This window comes from Primulina huaijiensis, chromosome 14, assembly GCF_012295235.1.
Source record: "Primulina huaijiensis isolate GDHJ02 chromosome 14, ASM1229523v2, whole genome shotgun sequence".
Taxonomy (NCBI): Eukaryota; Viridiplantae; Streptophyta; class Magnoliopsida; order Lamiales; family Gesneriaceae; genus Primulina; species Primulina huaijiensis.
Genome location: NC_133319.1, coordinates 13,112,891 through 13,131,246, shown reverse-complemented (window position 1 = coordinate 13,131,246; position 18,356 = coordinate 13,112,891). Strand labels below are relative to the sequence as shown.

General features: G+C 29.3%; 1 protein-coding gene and 1 non-coding gene across 2 annotated transcripts; both read right to left on the bottom strand.

Annotated features, from left to right (window-relative positions):
• Positions 1–799: 799 nt before the first annotated feature.
• Positions 800–903, bottom strand: LOC140958155 (small nucleolar RNA R71). The gene has a single exon (XR_012171750.1). It is a non-coding gene; the product is annotated as a small nucleolar RNA R71 (small nucleolar RNA).
• A 12,836-nt stretch (positions 904–13,739) lies between these two features.
• LOC140957645 (annexin D3) lies at positions 13,740–16,501 on the bottom strand. Its single transcript, XM_073414978.1, has 6 exons — positions 16,264–16,501; positions 15,939–16,084; positions 15,446–15,673; positions 14,628–14,840; positions 14,470–14,559; positions 13,740–14,222 (listed from the first exon to the last, which is right to left on the bottom strand). Exons 1-6 carry the CDS (start codon positions 16,337–16,339, stop codon positions 14,019–14,021), a joined length of 957 nt encoding a protein of 318 aa, XP_073271079.1. The 5' UTR covers positions 16,340–16,501; the 3' UTR covers positions 13,740–14,018.
• Positions 16,502–18,356: the final 1,855 nt, after the last annotated feature.

Here is an 18,356-nt window from a genome sequence, read left to right as displayed (position 1 = left end):
TTGTTTTAACTTTAGTGAAACAATATTACATAAATCAAGAATAAATCCTAGAGCCTTGACAAAATTTATAATTTGTAAACTTCATTCTTGCATTTGGTTATTTATAAACTAATAAATTTAAATTTAAAATAACCTCTCTATGGATTGATCTCATGCTTACGAAATATATTACTTGCAGACAACCTATACTTGGGTGAATTATAATTTAAGTAGTAGCAAGTTTTTGGCGTCGTTGTTGGGGAGGTATAAATTAAGTTTATATTTGTTATTTATGTTTTATTTATAAGTATTGTGTTGCTTTTACTTGTATGAGTATTTAGAGTCGTAAAAAATGGTAGACTTATTCGAGTATCTGAAAATAATTTAAACATGGATGATAATTCAAATAATCAAGATAATGATAACAATAATAATAATAATAATAATCAAGAACATGATCAATTAAGAACACTTAGGCACCATATGTACCCTATTAGAACTAGTGTCTCATCTTTTTTAGTTTTTCCTCATGATGCATCTAATTTCAACTTCAAACCTCAAATTATTTAACTTTTACAAAATTTTCATGGCTTAGATTCTGAAAATCCATATTTACATCTAAGAGAATTTGAGGAAGTTTGTAACACTTATAATGATCAAAATTGTAGCATAGATATAGTTCGATTAAAGCTTTTCCCTTTTTCTTTAAAAGATAAAGTTAAAATAGCTACAAAATTTGAGATCGAGTTCAATAAGTTCATGGGAAGAAATGCAACAATAATTTCTTAAAAAGTTTTTCCCTTCCCATAAAACAAACTCTTTTCACAGACAAATTACTACTTTTTCTCAAAAACAAGGAGAAACATTTTATCAATGTTGGAATAGATATAATGAATTACTTAATACATGCCCACATCATGGTTTTGAAACATCGAGAATAGTTTCTCACTTTTATGAAGGTCTAATACCTAAAGATAGGCAAATGATAGAATTCATGAATAATTGAACTTTTGAAGATAAAGACCCAAATGAAGCTATGGAGTATTTGGATTCATTAGCAAAAAATGCTCAAAATTGGGATAATATAGGTATAATAGAACCACCAACAACTAAAATCAATAATTCAGCAAATGGGGGTTGTATCTATAATCTTGAAGATGATATAGATATTCAAGCTAAACTTGCATCTTTAGCTAGAAAAATTGAGTCATTAGAAATGAAAAAGAGTGGTCAATTAAAAAGTATTCAAGAAATTATTTGTCATATATGTGATACACATGATCATTCAACAAAATATTGTCCAACATTACCTTCATTTAAAGAATGTCTCCACGAACAAGGAAATTATGTTACCGATTATAAAAAACAAATATTAGATCTTTTTCACAATCATTTAATCCTGGATGGAAAAATCATCCTAATTTTAGTTGGAGGAATGATAATAATGCACAACATTCACAACAATATCTTCAAAATAACCAAAATCATCAAGGTTATATTCCCTATGTTACACCTCCAAGAAAAAACTTTGAATACGTAATTCATGCATTTATCCAAAAGCAAGAGTCTATCAATATTCAAAACAGTCAATCTCTGAGTGATTTGAAAGAAACTCTTGCAAAATTTGTATCTGCACTTAATATTCGTGAAAAAAGAAAATTTTCATCTCAACCTCAACATAATCCTAAAAATCAAAATCAAGAATTAAATAATAATAAAATTGATCAAATAAAATCTGTTATTATCCTTAGAAGTTGTAAAATAGTTAATGATCCATATAGTAATGAAAACAAGGATCATTTAAATTTAAAGAGTAAGGATGATAATCCTGATACTTTTGAGAATGATGATACTTTAAATTCGAAGAATAATATGGTGAATGATAAATCATCTGAAATAGTAAATAAGTCAAATAAACCTACACAATTTCCTCATGCATTAACAAATCATAAAAAACAAAAAAATGATTCTGATATCTATGAAATTTTTAAACAAATAAAGATAAATATTCCATTATTAGATGCTATTAAACAAGTATCTTTCTATGCAAAATTTTTAAAAGACTTATGTACTGTGAATAGAAAATTGCATTTGAAGAAGAAATCATTCTTGGCTGAACAAGTAAGTTCTATTCTTCAAAATAATTCTAGTTTAAAATATGAATATCCTGGTTATCCAACAATTTCATGTATCATTGGAGAAAATAAAATTAAAAAAGTTTTGTTAGATTTGGGAGCAAGTGTGAAATTACTTCCTTATTCAGTTTATGAAAAAATTAATTTAGGAGAATTAAAACTCACTTCTGTTACTCTCTTACTGGCAGATAAGTCAATCAAAATACCTAGAGGTATTGTAGAAGATGTGTTGGTTCAAGTTGATAAATTCATATATCCTATAGATTCTATTGTTTTGGATACACAACCAATAGAAGTACATAATGAAATTCCACTAATATTGAGACGACCAATTCTAGCAACTTCAAATGCTTTAATTAATTGTCGAAATGGAATAATGAAATTGTCTTTTAGAAATATGACTCTAGAACTTAATGTGTTCAATTTAGGTAAACAATCAAGTATTAATGAAATTGAAACAATTGTGGAAGAAAAGTTAAAACAAAAATCTGAAGTTTTTTCAATAGAAAATTTTGAGTTTGAAAATAATTTTAAAGAAGATAATAATACAAAACTTGAATTAAAAGTTTTACCATTAGAATTGAAATATGTATTTCTTGATGAAAATAAAACATATCCTGTTGTAATTTCTTCCACTCTTATACCAAATCAAGAAGAAGAATTAATTAAATTACTTAAAAAAATATAAAAATGCAATTGGATGGACTTTGAAAGATATAAAAGGTATAAATCCTTTAATTTGCACACACAGAATTCACTTGGAAGAAAATACTAAAACATATCAACAACCACAAAGAATGTTAAATCCACATATGAAGGAAGTTGTTAAGAATGAAGTATTAAAACTATTAGATGATGGAATTATCTATCCAATCTAAGATAGTAAATGAGTAAGTTCAACACAAGTAGTACCTAAAAAGTCAGGCATCACTATTATAAAAAATGAAAAGAGAGAGTTATTACAAGCTAGAATTCCATCTAGTTGGCGTATGTGTATTGATTATAGAAAATTAAATGATGCAACTAGAAACGATCATTTCCCATTGCCATTTTTGGATCAAATTCTAGAAAAGTAGCAGGTAATTCTTATTACTGTTTTCTTGATGGGTATTCGGGGTATTATCAAATACCGATATCATTAGAAGATCAAGAAAAAACTACTTTCACTTGTCCTTTTGGAACTTTTGCATTTAAAATAATGTCATTTGGTTTATGTAATGCTCCGGCTACTTTTCAAAGATGCATGTTAAGTATTTTCAGTGATATGATTGAAGAATTTGTAAAAAATTTTATGGATGATATAATTTTTTTTGGAAACTCATTTGAAAATTGTTTTAAAAACCTAGAAGAAGTATTAAAAAGATGTGAAGAAAAAAATCTTGTTTTAAATTGGGAAAAATGCTATTATATGGTTAAATTTGGGATTGTTTTAGGACATGTGATATCTGAAAAAGGAATTGAAGTTGATAAAATCAAAGTTGATGTTATTGCTAATTTAACATCACCAAAAACGGTCAAAGAAGTTCGATCATTCTTGGGTCATGCAGGATTTTATAGAAGGTTTATAAAAAATTTCAGTATAATATCTAAACCAATTTCAAATCTTTTAACAAAAGACACACAATTTGAATGGACTCAGAAATGTGAAAATGCTTTTAAAAAAATAATTAATCTTTTAATTGCATCACCTATTTTACAACCTCCAGATTGGTCTTTACCATTTGAATTAATGTGTGATGCAAGTGATTATGCTATAGAAGCTGTGTTAGGACAAAGAAAAGAAGAAAACCTTATGCAATCTATTATGCTAGTAGAACCTTAAATAGTGCCCAAATAAATTATTCAACTATTGAAAAAGAATTACTTTCAGTAGTATTTGCATTAGATAAGTTTCGATCTTATTTAAGTGGTTCTACTACTATTGTTTACACCGATCATTCTGTCCTAAAATATTTATCAATAAACAAGATGCTAAACCAAGATTAATACGGTAGATCTTATTGTTACAAGAATTTGATATTATAATTAAAGAGAAAAAAAAGAAAAGAAAATGTTGTAGTTGATCATATATCTAAAATAATGATTGAATCATTTCGTAATGAAAAACCAATAAATGTAAATTTTTCAGATGATCAGTTGTTTTATGCTACTATTATGCCATGGTTTGCTAATATTGTAAATTTTCTTGTGACAAATAAAATGCCTTCTCATTGGAATTCACAGGATAAGATTAAATTCTTGATAGAAGTAAAAAAATTTTAGTGGGATGATCCTTACTGGTTTAAGTATTGTCCTGACCAAAATTTTCAACGATGCATACCCGACAATGAAGTAAGTAATTTTATTAAATTTTGTCATTTTGAAGCATGTGGAGGTCATTTTTCATCCAATAAAACATCTACAAAAATCTTACAATGTGGATTTTATTGGCCGGCTTTATTCAAAGATACGCATTTATTTTGCAAATCTTCTGAAAACTGTCAGAAGATGGGATCAATTTCAAAACGAAATATGATTTCTTTAAATCCAATCACAATTATTGAAAGATTTGATAGTTGGGAGATAGATTTTATGGGTCCATTTCCATTATCTTTTGGATTTATGTACATTTCAGTCGTTGTTGATTATATTTCAAAATGGATTGAAACAATTGCATGTAGAACTAATGATCATAAAATTGTTATAAAATTTTTAAAAGAAAATATTTTTAGCCGATTTGGAATACCTAGAGCAATAATTAGTGATGGGGGAAGTCACTTTATAAATAAATCATTTTCTTCTTTGTTAAGAAAATATGGTATTACACGTAAAGTTTCTACTCCATATCATCCTCAAAGTAATGGTCAAGTTGAACTTGCAAATAGATAAATAATACAAATTTTAGAAAAAAACAATTAATCCAAATCGAAAATATTGGTCTTTAAGATTAACTGATGCATTATGGGCATATAGAACTGCATTTAAAACATCATTAGAGATGTCACCATATAGGTTAGTTTTTGGTAAGCATTGTCATTTACCGGTTGAACTTGAACATAAAGCTTATTGGACAATTAAAAAATTTAATATTAATTTAGATGATGCATCTAAATTAAGAAAATTGCAATTAAATGAACTTGAAGAATTAAGAAATTATGCATATGAAAATTCAAAGATTTATAAAGATAAAACTAAAGTCTTTCATGATAAAAATATTATGAGAAAGTCATTTGAAATTGGACAAAAAGTTTTACTTTATAATTCTTGTTTGCATTTATTTCCATGAAAACTAAGATCGAGATAGTCATGACCATTTATAGTTAAATTTGTTTATCCTCATGGTGCTGTTAATATTAAAAATCCTAAAAATAATGATGTGTTTAAAGTTAATGGGTAAAGACTTAAGCCTTTTGTAGAAAATGAAATTCTTAATGGTGAGTTTATGCTTTTATATGATGTACAATAGTTGTTTGATATTTTCATTTTGTTTTTGCATATTCTAGTTCATTTCCCGGTTAAGTTGGGGATAACGGAACTCCGTGACTGTTTAAGTCGGTTTCTTCAGTTTCCCCAAAATAATTGAAATATAAATAATATAAATAATAACAACAACAACAACAACAACAACAACAAAAATAATAATAATAATAATAATAATAATAATAATAATAATAATAATAATAATAATAATAATAATAGTATGAATGCTTATATTGTGAATCTTCGTAAATATTTTGCTTGTTTATCTGATAATATGTTGAAAAAAATTTATAAAGATAGATGTGAGCGACTAAGGTTGATGATGTTATATGATATACCGAATGATGTCCGTTTGATAATTGAAGCAAAATTCCGATTGGTTGGAAAAGCAAGTGAAATAATAATAAGATATATGCCAAGATTTGGTAAAAGCACATATTCCAAAAAACGAAGAGCTAAACGTATAGGTGGATGTCATAAATGTGCAAGGTAGAATTGTAAAGGGAAATGCAAAAATGTTGGAATGACATCAATGAATAGAGAAGATAAAATTTTATTCATTAAGAATGGTCTTAGTAAAGAGCATTTGGATAATTTTCTAGAGGTTCTTGATACGCATTCTAGTGGGTACGTGCAAAATGAACTTCTTAAACTATGATAGCAATTTCAACATGAGAAATATCAATATGGACGGTGGAATCAGCCTTACAAAGATCCTACTGTAGTAACGCATATCTGTTTAGATAAGTAAATATATATACAATTTCATCTGGGGAATCTGATGTTAAAAGACCATGTTTGCCAATTTATAAGAAAATTGGATGGGAAGCATATCCTCGACTCATAGAAGGTGTTGAAGTTGTTACTGAACGTAAAATCAGAGGAAGATATGAGCCACAATCACAACTACGCTGTATATATGTGTTTTAATTTTGTCAATTTTATTTTCTTTGAATAATAATAATTTTCCTGTTCAAATATTGACTTTTGGCATGTTATGCTTATAAATTCATATGTTGCGATCTAACAATTACAGAAAACATATTTCTCAACATGTCAATGTCCACGGTAAGTAAAATAAAAAATATTTATGTATTTTGTGGACCTAGTGCAGGAAAAGATTCAATTTATGAAGAAGTAACAGAAAAGCTTGGAATAACACTTGCTAAAAAAAGATTCATTTGGTATATGGTGGTGGTGAAGTTGGCCTCATGGGAAAAGTTGCAAAAGCTGCTCATACAATCGGAAGTGAAGTCTTAGGCATTATTCCGATTACTTTAGCCAATCTTACACGACCAACAATAGGAGAAGAAATGAAAGTGGACAATATGTATGAACGAATTACTCAAATAATTGAACATTCAGATGCCTTCATTGCTTTGCCAGGAGGTTTCGGTACTTTGGAAGAAATATTTCATACTGTTTGCTGGGCACAATTAAATATCCACAATAAGCCAATTGGTTTGTTAAATGTTAACAACTATTATGATAAACTATTATCGTTTTTTGATGATTTTGTGGAATAGGGATTTATTTCATTAGCTTCACGAAGGATGTTAGTTTCTGCTACAAGTGAAGGTGAACTTATTCATTTACTGCAAAGATTTAGTCATGAACTAGATCCATTCTTATCTCAACTTAATTGGCCAACATCCNATTATCGTTTTTTGATGATTTTGTGGAATAGGGATTTATTTCATTAGCTTCACGAAGGATGTTAGTTTCTGCTACAAGTGAAGGTGAACTTATTCATTTACTGCAAAGATTTAGTCATGAACTAGATCCATTCTTATCTCAACTTAATTGGCCAACATCCAAGAGTAAGAAAAGAAAATTCATGTGATGCTAAACTTGTGATTCAACAGTATGTTTTAATGTTTTTTTAGGTATGAATAATCTCATCTTCTTCTCTTAGTTTTTTTTATTATACGAAAAAAAATAAATANTAAAATTTTGCATTCACGTTATTTTTAAAAAAAAAGAAGGAAAAAAAGGAGAATTTTATTCTTTGTAAATTTTCCTATTTTGTTTTCAATATTAGTTTATTTAATTGTCTGCTTTAATACTTAGTTTTTTTTCAATGAGAGTTAATATTCATTCCAACTACATGAGTGAAAATCAGCTATTCATTAAATATTTTGACCAGAAATAATATGGAGTTGAGGCTTTACAATAATATTCTTGATATTATACATGTTATGGTGGGTGGTGTGAATTATCTTTTTGGCTATATATTGAAATGTCTAACTAAATATCTTTTATTTTCAGGTTTTCTACATGTTAGTAAAATAATGATAACTCGAGCTACAAAATTCAAATTGAGGTGATTCATACATGTTTGAAATCCTTGAGAAAGTACCTACAACTTTGCAGAAGACATGAATGCCTAAAAAATTCATTAAGATGATCAAATTGTGCAAATATCAAAAGGATGACATATTTACTTTTACTATAACCAGCTTATACTAAAAAAATCATAATTATTCCAATATTTATCCAAATGAGGTGAACCAAAAGGCCAAATTCATCTACAGACAATGCCCTACATGTTTGCTGTTTTGAGCAAAGTCAAATTCGGATATTAAAGTCGTGGATCATAGCATTCAAAGAAGGGCCATGGAGTTGAAGTTGGAGGAGACAAAAACTACTATTACGACTACCTGGCAATAATGAAAATTTTGGCATTTCCTCTCATTTAGCCTATAAATAGAGGCTTTGTGTTAGCTTGAAGAGCATCCTATCCCATTGTAAAATATAGTGTGTGTGTGTGTATAAAAGTTTTAAGTTCCAATATATTTTCTTTCCCAACTATGAGTGATGATTTTAGTGTTGATAAAAAGTAAGCTCATGACAATCTAAATCTAATATGACAAGGTGAAGAGGATTAATTCTTGGTGAATTAAGATTGTTTATATTTTGTATATTCTTTCTATATTTCTTTCCATTTAGTTAGCTTTTTTTATTGTAGGAATAAAAATGAATTATTTGTTGTTATCGATTTACATCAAATGATTGATACCATCGAAGTGGTTATCTTGATTTATTGTTTAATTTTGATACAATAAATATTTCATCAATTATTATTATTGTTATTATATATATATATATAATTATATCATATATTTCATTTAGACAATAGCATGGCTCTGCCGATTGTTCTAAATGAAATATTATGATTTAATACTAGCATCTAACAATCTAACATTTACTTTATTGCAACTAACATTTATCTTATTGCAACTAACTTTTACTTTTCGCGTCTAACTTTTACTTTACCGCAACTAACTTATTAAATCATATATATCATTTAGGCAATAGCGTGGCTCTGTCTATTGTTCTAAATGAAATATAATGATTTAATTTAACATTTATTTTATACAATTTTATATTTATACAGTTATATATATAATCATATATACCATATATAAAATATCGGTTAATTCTTTATTTTTCATAGTGGGAACTATATTATATTATGTATGTGTTTAAATATTTAATTTTCTTTTTCTTGTAACCATTAATTATGGTGATTTACTTTTAGTTAAACAATATTACATAAATCAAGAATAAATCCTAGAGCCTTGACAAAATTTATAATTTGTAAACTTCATTTTTGTATTTGATAATTTATAAACTAATAAATTTAAACTTAAAATAAGCTCTCTGTGGATCGATCTCGTACTTATGAAATATATTACTTGCAGACAACATACACTTGGGTGAATTATAATTTAAGTAGTAGCACTTGGCTTCTTGCGAAACCAATTTGAGCTGGTATGATGATCATGACCAGCTTGACCTTTACTGAATTTTAGGCATGTCTGTCTAAACTTAGAACTCTACTGTTCAACATAATGAAGTCTTCTATGCTTAGCCTTGCTCTCATTAGTTGCAATCCAATTAGTTTTGATTTCTGGCTGATCATGTTCTTACATCGTGCTGGACTAGAGAAGGTGTATCGTTTTATACCTTCCTTTGTGCAGATATGATTGATTACTATATTCAGAAGAATTGCATTCAATGTTGCTAAATGATAAGTCATTTATCTCATCGGCTGGTTTTTGAATCTCATGCATTTTCCCAATAGAAATAAGAACAAATTTAATTTTCTAGAAGATGATATAGCTTGACTAGAAACTATGGTTTTGACCTTTTGATTATATATTTTAATTCTTTTCTTATTTTATTTGTGTTTCCTTGATTTTTTTTTGCTCTTAATTAATTGATCGCTAATTTAGTCGTCATATTTATTTGAAATCTAGCCCTCGAGACAGCGGATTTTTAATATGACCATATGAAAATACATCTTTGTTGTTATAGAGTTCGGGGGCCTAAAAATACATTGATTCCATAACGAGAATTATTGTGCAAATTATATTATTTAACATTTGATTTTTAATAGGGATATCGGAATCGATATTCAATCACACATTTTTACGTATCACTTAGGAAATGGAGTATAAAAGATTGAGAATTATTGTATAATAAACTAGAAGAATTTATTATATAGACATTGAGAGAAACTAACCATAGTGGATAGCTAAGTGAAATCAATCCTCTAGCATTTATCTCTCATTGATTCCCTTGTTATTATTTTTGTCGATTTCTATCATAAATCTCATATTTGATTTTCTAGATAAATTTAAGATTATTTTCATTATATTACTTAGTATAATATTATATTATTCATTTTCTGTAGGGCGATATACGTACTTAACAGAGTATAAAGTTTGACATCATACACTTGTGGTAAGAAATCACGCAACAGTACATGAAAGAGGGAAGTGTGATTTACACGCATCAAGACAGTTGAATTCATATGAGCAAAATACCTTACTCGCAACCTTGAGTTAGTTCCAATAGTGTTTGCTCTGAATATTTAGAGGCATTATATGTAGGAGGCTAAATGGTAAATCTTCACTACACTATATTCTCAAATATTTTTCCACACAAAAGGAATTGAATATGAGACAAAAAAAAAGTGGATAGATCTTTTGAAATACTCTGACCTGACAATAAGTTTCCACCCGGGGAAATCCAACAAAGAAGCTGACGCTCTAAGTCGCTAGAACATGGAAAAATGATCCTCGCATCTCTATCTATTGAACCATGTCTGCGTGAGAGAAATAAGCTAAGTCAGGACCAAGTTCCTAAATTGAAAAAAATCAAAGCCCAAATCAAAGAAGAAAAGAATTTTGAATATCAAATTGACCACAAATGCGTGCTTGGATGCAAGATAGACATTGTGCGCCAAACATTGAAAACTTACGAAAAGAATTCATGTCAGATGCGCACAAATCAAAATTTTCAGTCTTCTTGGAAGCATCAAAATATACAAGTACCTAAAGAAGAAATTTTGGTAGAGTGAGATGAAGAGAGATGTTGCAAACTTCTTCTCCAAGCGCTTGGTATGACAGTAAGTGAAAGCCGAACACCAAAAACTCGGTAGATTACTTCAACCTTTAGAATCCCGAAATGAAAATGGGAGAATATTTTCATGGATTTAGTAGTGGGATTGCCAAAATCACGACAGAACCACGATGGGATCTGTGATTGTAGATACACTCATTAAATCCGCACATTTCCTACCTAAACACATGAACTAAAATTTGGATAAATTGTCAGCCCTCTACATGGATAGTATAGTGAGATTGCATGGAGTACCAGTGAGCATTGTCTCTGATAGAGATCCAAGATTTGCATCGAGATTTCGGAAAATCTTCCAAGAGGCGATGGGTACGAAGGTAACTATTAGCAAAACATAGCACTTGTAGATTGACGGACAGACCGAGAGAACTACTCAAACGCTCGAGGACATGTTGCAGGTCTGTGCATTAGGTTTGAGCTCAAACTAGAGTGATCACTATCTCTGGTAGAATTTTCCTACAACAGCTTACATAGAAGTTTGGGTATGGCTCCTTATAAAGCTCTTTATGGGAGAAAGTGTCGGTAGAGAGAAGACCATCACCGGACCTGAACTCATTCAAGCTACTATGGATAAAACTAAGATCATTGTAGAAAGGCTCAAGGTGGCCCAAGATCGTCAAAATATTTGACCAAAACTAAAAAAGAGACCATTAGCATTTGAAATCATGGAAAAATTTTACGTGAAGATTTATCCGATGAAAGGCGTGATTCTATTTGACAAAACAAGGCAGTTGAATCCAAGATAAGTGGGATTTGAAATACTAAAGAAAACAGGTACACTAGCTTACCTATTGGCTTTATCACGCAGCTTATCCAGAATTCATGCAGTTTTCCACGTATCACAACTAAGGGGATACATATCCGGTCTGAGCAATGTACAAGAAATGGGACCCTTGGTAGTTCAAGATAATCTGAATAAGAACCTATTGTACGAATAAATCCCAATCTGCGTATTTGACACCATGGATCAAGTTTTGAGATGAATGTCTATACCTTACGTCAAGGTCCAATGGTCCAACCATACGGAGCATGAAGATACATTAGAACTAGAAGAAGAAATGCGCAAGCGATGCCCTTATCTTTTCGAGCAACAATAAAAATCAATTTTCGAGGATGAAACTTCTCATAGAGAGGTAGGGATACGAAAACCTCAAATTTCAGCAAAGCTAACAATTTCAGCATATCTATTGATTTCAGTAGGGTAACCCAATTTTCAGCAGACAATTTGAGCACGACAAGTTTCAGTAATCTATTTCAACATACAAGATTCAGCAGACCATACTAACAATCAGCAACCGTTTTAAATCTTGCAACTGACATATTTATTCAAATTTATGATAAATAATGGCATAATGAGAGGCTAATGGTAAGATTTCATCTTAAAAAATAGCACACGAAATTCTAAATCATTGTTACACAAAATTCCGAACAACTCCCGCTAAAATTTGAGCAAGGAAAAACGTTATTTCTAAGCTGTTAATGTCCATTTTTTATCAGCATTCCAGTAGCAAGATCAGAACTTTTTCAAACACCAACCAAAACTTATTAAGAATATTACAGTAAATGGGCTTTCTATTTTAACTCATATATTTGTGTTAAACCCGACCAATTATTATATCTACATGTTCAAAGGATGATTCTTGAAGTTTGTATGTTTGAAGCACTAAAATTTATGAAATAATTATATGATTATATATTATGAACATATTTTATTCATGTTATTTCTTATTTATTCCTAACCATTTAAAAGAATAAAATATATGGAATTGATATCTGTTAGTCATGAAATTCATATATATATATGTTCAGTGCATAAGTTTGATACTCATTTATTTCTGAAAATCAGAAGATTTCTGTTATTGTTATATTTGAGATTTAAGTGGAAAAACTATTTTAAAGAGTGAGATGATTATTTTTCCTGCTAACTGAGTAAATTTGATGAACATGCATCTAGCAGATGATTAAATGGTTAAAGAGATAACATAATCAGATGATTATTTTAGCCTTTATATAATAGTAATAGTAAATGGTTAAAGAGATAACATGCAGCTAGAGTAACTATCTTGGTCTCTTTGGGATGATCACTCCATTTGCAAATACAATTATTTTTCAATTAATTTACAATTTGTTAGATAAAACTTTTATCTAGCAAAACAATATTTTAATTTAAAAAATATTTCGTGATATGGATAAAAGAAAACTACTCCCGAAGAATAAAAAATTGTAAAAAAATTCTATTCAATTAATTTACAATTTGTTAAATAAAAATTTTATCTAGCAAAAAAAAAATTTTAGTTTAAAAAATACATCATGCAGCACTAAAATCATACAATCCATTTGTCAAAATATCATAACTACGCTATATATTTTAATTTTAAAACAAAATATTATTAAATTTATATAAAACAAAATATTCTTATATCATAGAACACAAAGTGTGTGCATGACCGTTAGTAAATAATTTAAAATAAGAATATATGTGAAGTAAATGAATAAGTATGTCTCTAGTGAGACGATTCCACATATTATTTGTGATACGAGTCATTCGTGTCCATATTTTACAATAAAAAGTAATATTTTTTCATGAGTGCTCAAATAGAATATTTGTTTTACAAAATTGACATGTAAAACAATCTCACATTAATTTTTGTATAAATGTAAATATGCAAAAGGTTGAAATATATTGATAAATACGAAGGATATACATAGAATTTAATTAATATGACAGAACCAACACATAAACAAGCTGAAGATTTCTCATTTTCACAAACAAACAAACAGCCTTCACCTATTTATTGTTTTCCAAGAAAAACAAGTAGATATAAAATAAAACTAATATTTTTTTCAACCATCTACAACTTTTTATAGCAACAAGAGTGCCAAATTCCCACCAAATCCAATATAATTTTTACTGCCTTCAACTACCTAATAATCCACATCAAGCATTTTAATTTGAATCCTCTTGCAAAGAAATCAAATCACTTATTGCACGAGAATATGCGTTTTACTTGGAAAGAATCAGATATTTGCACCAAGTAAAGTCATCAAGAAGTCCTTGTAATCCCCAGAAGTGTCGTTAATCACTGCATTGTCCATACTCGATCTGTTTGCTTCGAAATATTCTCCCCTGACTTTCATCAAATCGATTTCTGCTCGACTAACTATGGCTCTGCTCAGCGAATCTTCATCGGTTCCGAGCCCCACTATTGAGGCTCTAATAACCTGGGAGGAGTTTCCGCATCCAGTCAGCCGTGATGTGTTGGAATTTAAAGTAGAAGAAATAAAGTTTGATCATCGAGGCATACAGTATGCTCTTAAACTCTACCAATATCTCTTCAATTCGAAATACAGTCGAACTTCTAGATATACATAATTTAATTTCAAAATATATTGTTTGATATATAACAAACTGGTTGTTTTTGGAAAAAACTTCAAAGTAAAAAGCAGAAATTTGATGTTTATGATTCACCTCGGCAAAGTGCTTTTCCGGTGTATCTATGCACCAAATGGCTACTTTCATAATAGATTCCAAAATGCCTTTTCCACAAGCCATTATGTCCTGTGAACAAAGAAAATTGTAAAAATGGCGCTCAGAATGACTTAAATAATATGATTAAAATGCTAAACCTGCTCTATTGATATCCCATAATTATCCTTGTAACACTTGAAAGTTTCTCTGAGCTGAAACATATTCCTTATGCTGAGCACAAGCACAAGCTCCTCATCGTCAAGCTTTTTTGCTACAATAGCATCATGTAGTTTTGCTGCCTCCAGTTTGGCTAAAGTTGAATCAACCACTTCTTTGTCGTGTCTGTATGACCTCGCTAAACTTACCAATATCTTTTCAATAACCGTATATTAGAAGAGTTAGAATGGACAGAACAGACCAGTTGAAGTATGATTGATTATGTTACTTTTGATCTAATGTATTTTTTAAATGGTTTGACGCAAAATTCGAGAGTGTTCAAAAGGTTATCTCAGGATTCCTCTTTGGTAGCATGTCATCTTATAAACAAAGTGGAACTGTTTAACCCCTTTCAAGGCAACATTGTCAGTCATCAGCCATTGCATATGCCGACCTATACGAGGCCTATGTGGCATATGGTCGAAAAGACATTGTTAGGCAGTAACAACTGCATCTACTGTTCTGTGTGGTAGCATATGTGGAAGATGAATCAAAACCAGATACATGAGCTACTATACAATTTGAGTTGAACCACACCACTAACAACTATAACTTTTTAGACAGACGTTCTTTGGAAAGTTATTGAGCACAGCTTCGAAGCAGACAACCATTGTGCATATAAGAAACAATTTTTTATCCAAAAACCAGAATGATGTTCTTTAACGTTGCTAAGGATCTGAAGTCAGAAGCATTTCCAATCAAATTTATCACAAGTTGTGTAATCAAATTCATCATATTTTCCAACATAGAAACAAATTACCTTCTGGACAGGCTGAGATACATTAGATACTATATCTTCTTCGAGTGAAATGTCGAACAAAGAACAATATGCTTTCCTTACGGCAACCAGATGATGAGGTGATGCCGCACATGCTATCTCTACTATTACTTGTAACTCAGCAATACTTTTTCTCTTTGATTTCAAGGCCTCATTTGCAAGCCTTGCATCTCTTTCGGCTGGATCGTAAGCCCATAAGATCACCGCTTTCTATAATCCATCAATAAAAAAAACACTTGCAATAATCAGCAGAGAAGATCAACCCAACTCTAAACAGCCAAATAACATGGAACCTCAAATTGAATTAAACATAAAAACATCATAATAACAGCTTTTCTATATACCCATAAATTTAAGGCTACAAAACGCAACTGATCCAGATTTGGTATCCAACCCGCCTTCAATTTCTACTTAAAAACACTAAGGATAACGGATGCCTTAAACTGACTTCAATTAATTTTCCAAAAAAAATTACCCTGAAATCGCCAGATAATTCCGAGAAAAGAACATCGATGAGGGACTTGTTGTAAAGCTGCTGGTAAGTATCTCTGATCTCCTTCCTCTGGCTAGCATTTCTGCGCCCCAAAATCCTTATTATCTCCTTCTCATCCGTACCATATCCTACAAACCAACAACAAACGTCTGAAGAATACATAACTTCCAATATATCTTCACAAAATCACCAATAAATCAAAGAAGAAACTGAATAAAAACATAAGATCATGATCACTCAATTGGATTAACAAAAAACAACAATGACCCACAAACAAGATTGTGCTGTGTGTGGAGAAAAAGTGTACCTTGAAAAGCTTTCTTGAGTTTTTCGCTGTCTTGGGCTGGAGAAGGAACAACTTCTGGGATTCTAATCGTTGCCATTGTCCCTGATTTCTTCTATGCGACGGATTTTTCGATAAATATTTGTTAAATTTATTGAAAAAAAAAATTCAAAGGAGGAAGGATTCGATTTTTGCAGTTTCAGCTTGAGCCCGAGCTTCGGTTTCAGTTCAGTTTCTTTATTGCTATTTTCCCTCCCTTGAAATTAATTAATTAATTTTGTTATTTATATTTGCCAACAGACCCCTCTATTCTTTCTAATTTCCTTCCAATTCCCTCGTTTCTCTTGCCCACGATTTTGTCCATTGATTCGTAAAATGTCGTTGAATTATTATGTATTCCATGGAAACATAGGATTTCGTGAAAGTTTTTATTGTTAGATCTAAAATTTAATTTGTTTGATGTAAATTTAGTTCCGATTGTTCAAATTTTTATAATTTCGAAAATACTTGTATTCAATGTTTTTCTTTTCCTACCATTGAGTTTTCATAAATTGATATAAAAAAATTTAAAATATTTTTTCTTCAAAAATTTGAGTTGTATCAATAACAATAGTTATACTTTTAGTGAGGAGTCAACCGATTGACTTACAATTAGTATCAAAGTCAAAATCACGAGTTCGATTCATGTGCATTGCAAGTAACGCAATGATTGTCCAACGTGACACTTGGGTTGAAATATACCTTAAAAGATTCAATTATATCATTATCGTTATTTATAACTTTTGATAAAACGATAAGCGTTCGATCTTACATATGCATAATTTTCATCTTAAGTTATTAACTAGCTTATTTTGCCTTTTTAAAATTGATTTTTAATAAATTTATTTAAAAACCTTCACGATAAAAATATGTTATAGGACTTTATGTATAGATATATCACAATTCATATTAAAAGCGTTGCTAATTTTTATGGAAAATTGCTAGTATTTCATGAATGCATTATTTTGCAACATGCAATTTAATTTCATATTTAAAATTTAATATTGAACTTATGATTATAAATAAAACAATATCTCAATCGTATAATTCAAGAAATTGATAAAGCAATAAATCAAAAATTTTAAAATATTATATTTTTCCAAACTCATTATTTCTCATTGTCAAAATCAAACTTAAATTTTGCACATCCAATGAATTGATATGGCTTAAGACTGACACTTAGAAAATTTCAAACTCGGCAATAATGAGATGCACATAAATAATTTAAGTGTGGACTTCAAGATATATAGGGAATTAAAAATATTCAATAAAATATATAAGTAACTAATCTGACATAATTATACACACATATAAAATTTTTTATTAAATAAATTAAAAAATTATAATGGAAAAATTATTACATACCTAAAATTAAAATTCAATGTACATATATCTTCATCGTTGAATAATTCTGATTTTTTTTAAAAATTTTATATCATTAAGTTATTTGAGAAACATGCTAGAGATATGATTTGGGATAAATTATATGAATATAATAATAGTAAGCTTGAGTCGATACCTATACTTGTTGCATAATATTTCGTATATCTATATCCGTGACATGAGTCGAATCGATCCATATTTATAATGAAAAGTAATATTTTTAACATAAAAATAATGTTTTTTCATGGATCGGATTAGAGATATGTCTCACACAATTGATTCGTGAGACGGTCACATAAAAGTTTTTGTGAATTGATTAATACTTAAATATTTATGAATCATATTTTTTATAAAAATAAATAAATAAATGTTGGTTAGAATATTTTATATAGTCATGCACTCCATTCATATAATTATTAATTGGGTTTAAAAAAATATTAAAAACTTTTTAAAACTTTTGATAGAGATATGCAACTAATTTAATTGATTCCCTCACATCTCCCTTCACCAATGCAAGTCTATCTTTTCAATAATTGTTGTATTTTTATATTTTCAAACATCATTTTTCACATTCACTAACTCATATCTACACAACCACGAGCTTCCAACCAGACGAAAACGATTGATAGATAACTTTATTTCGGATAATATGTCCACACACGATAATATATATATATATACTGGTGGATCTCAAT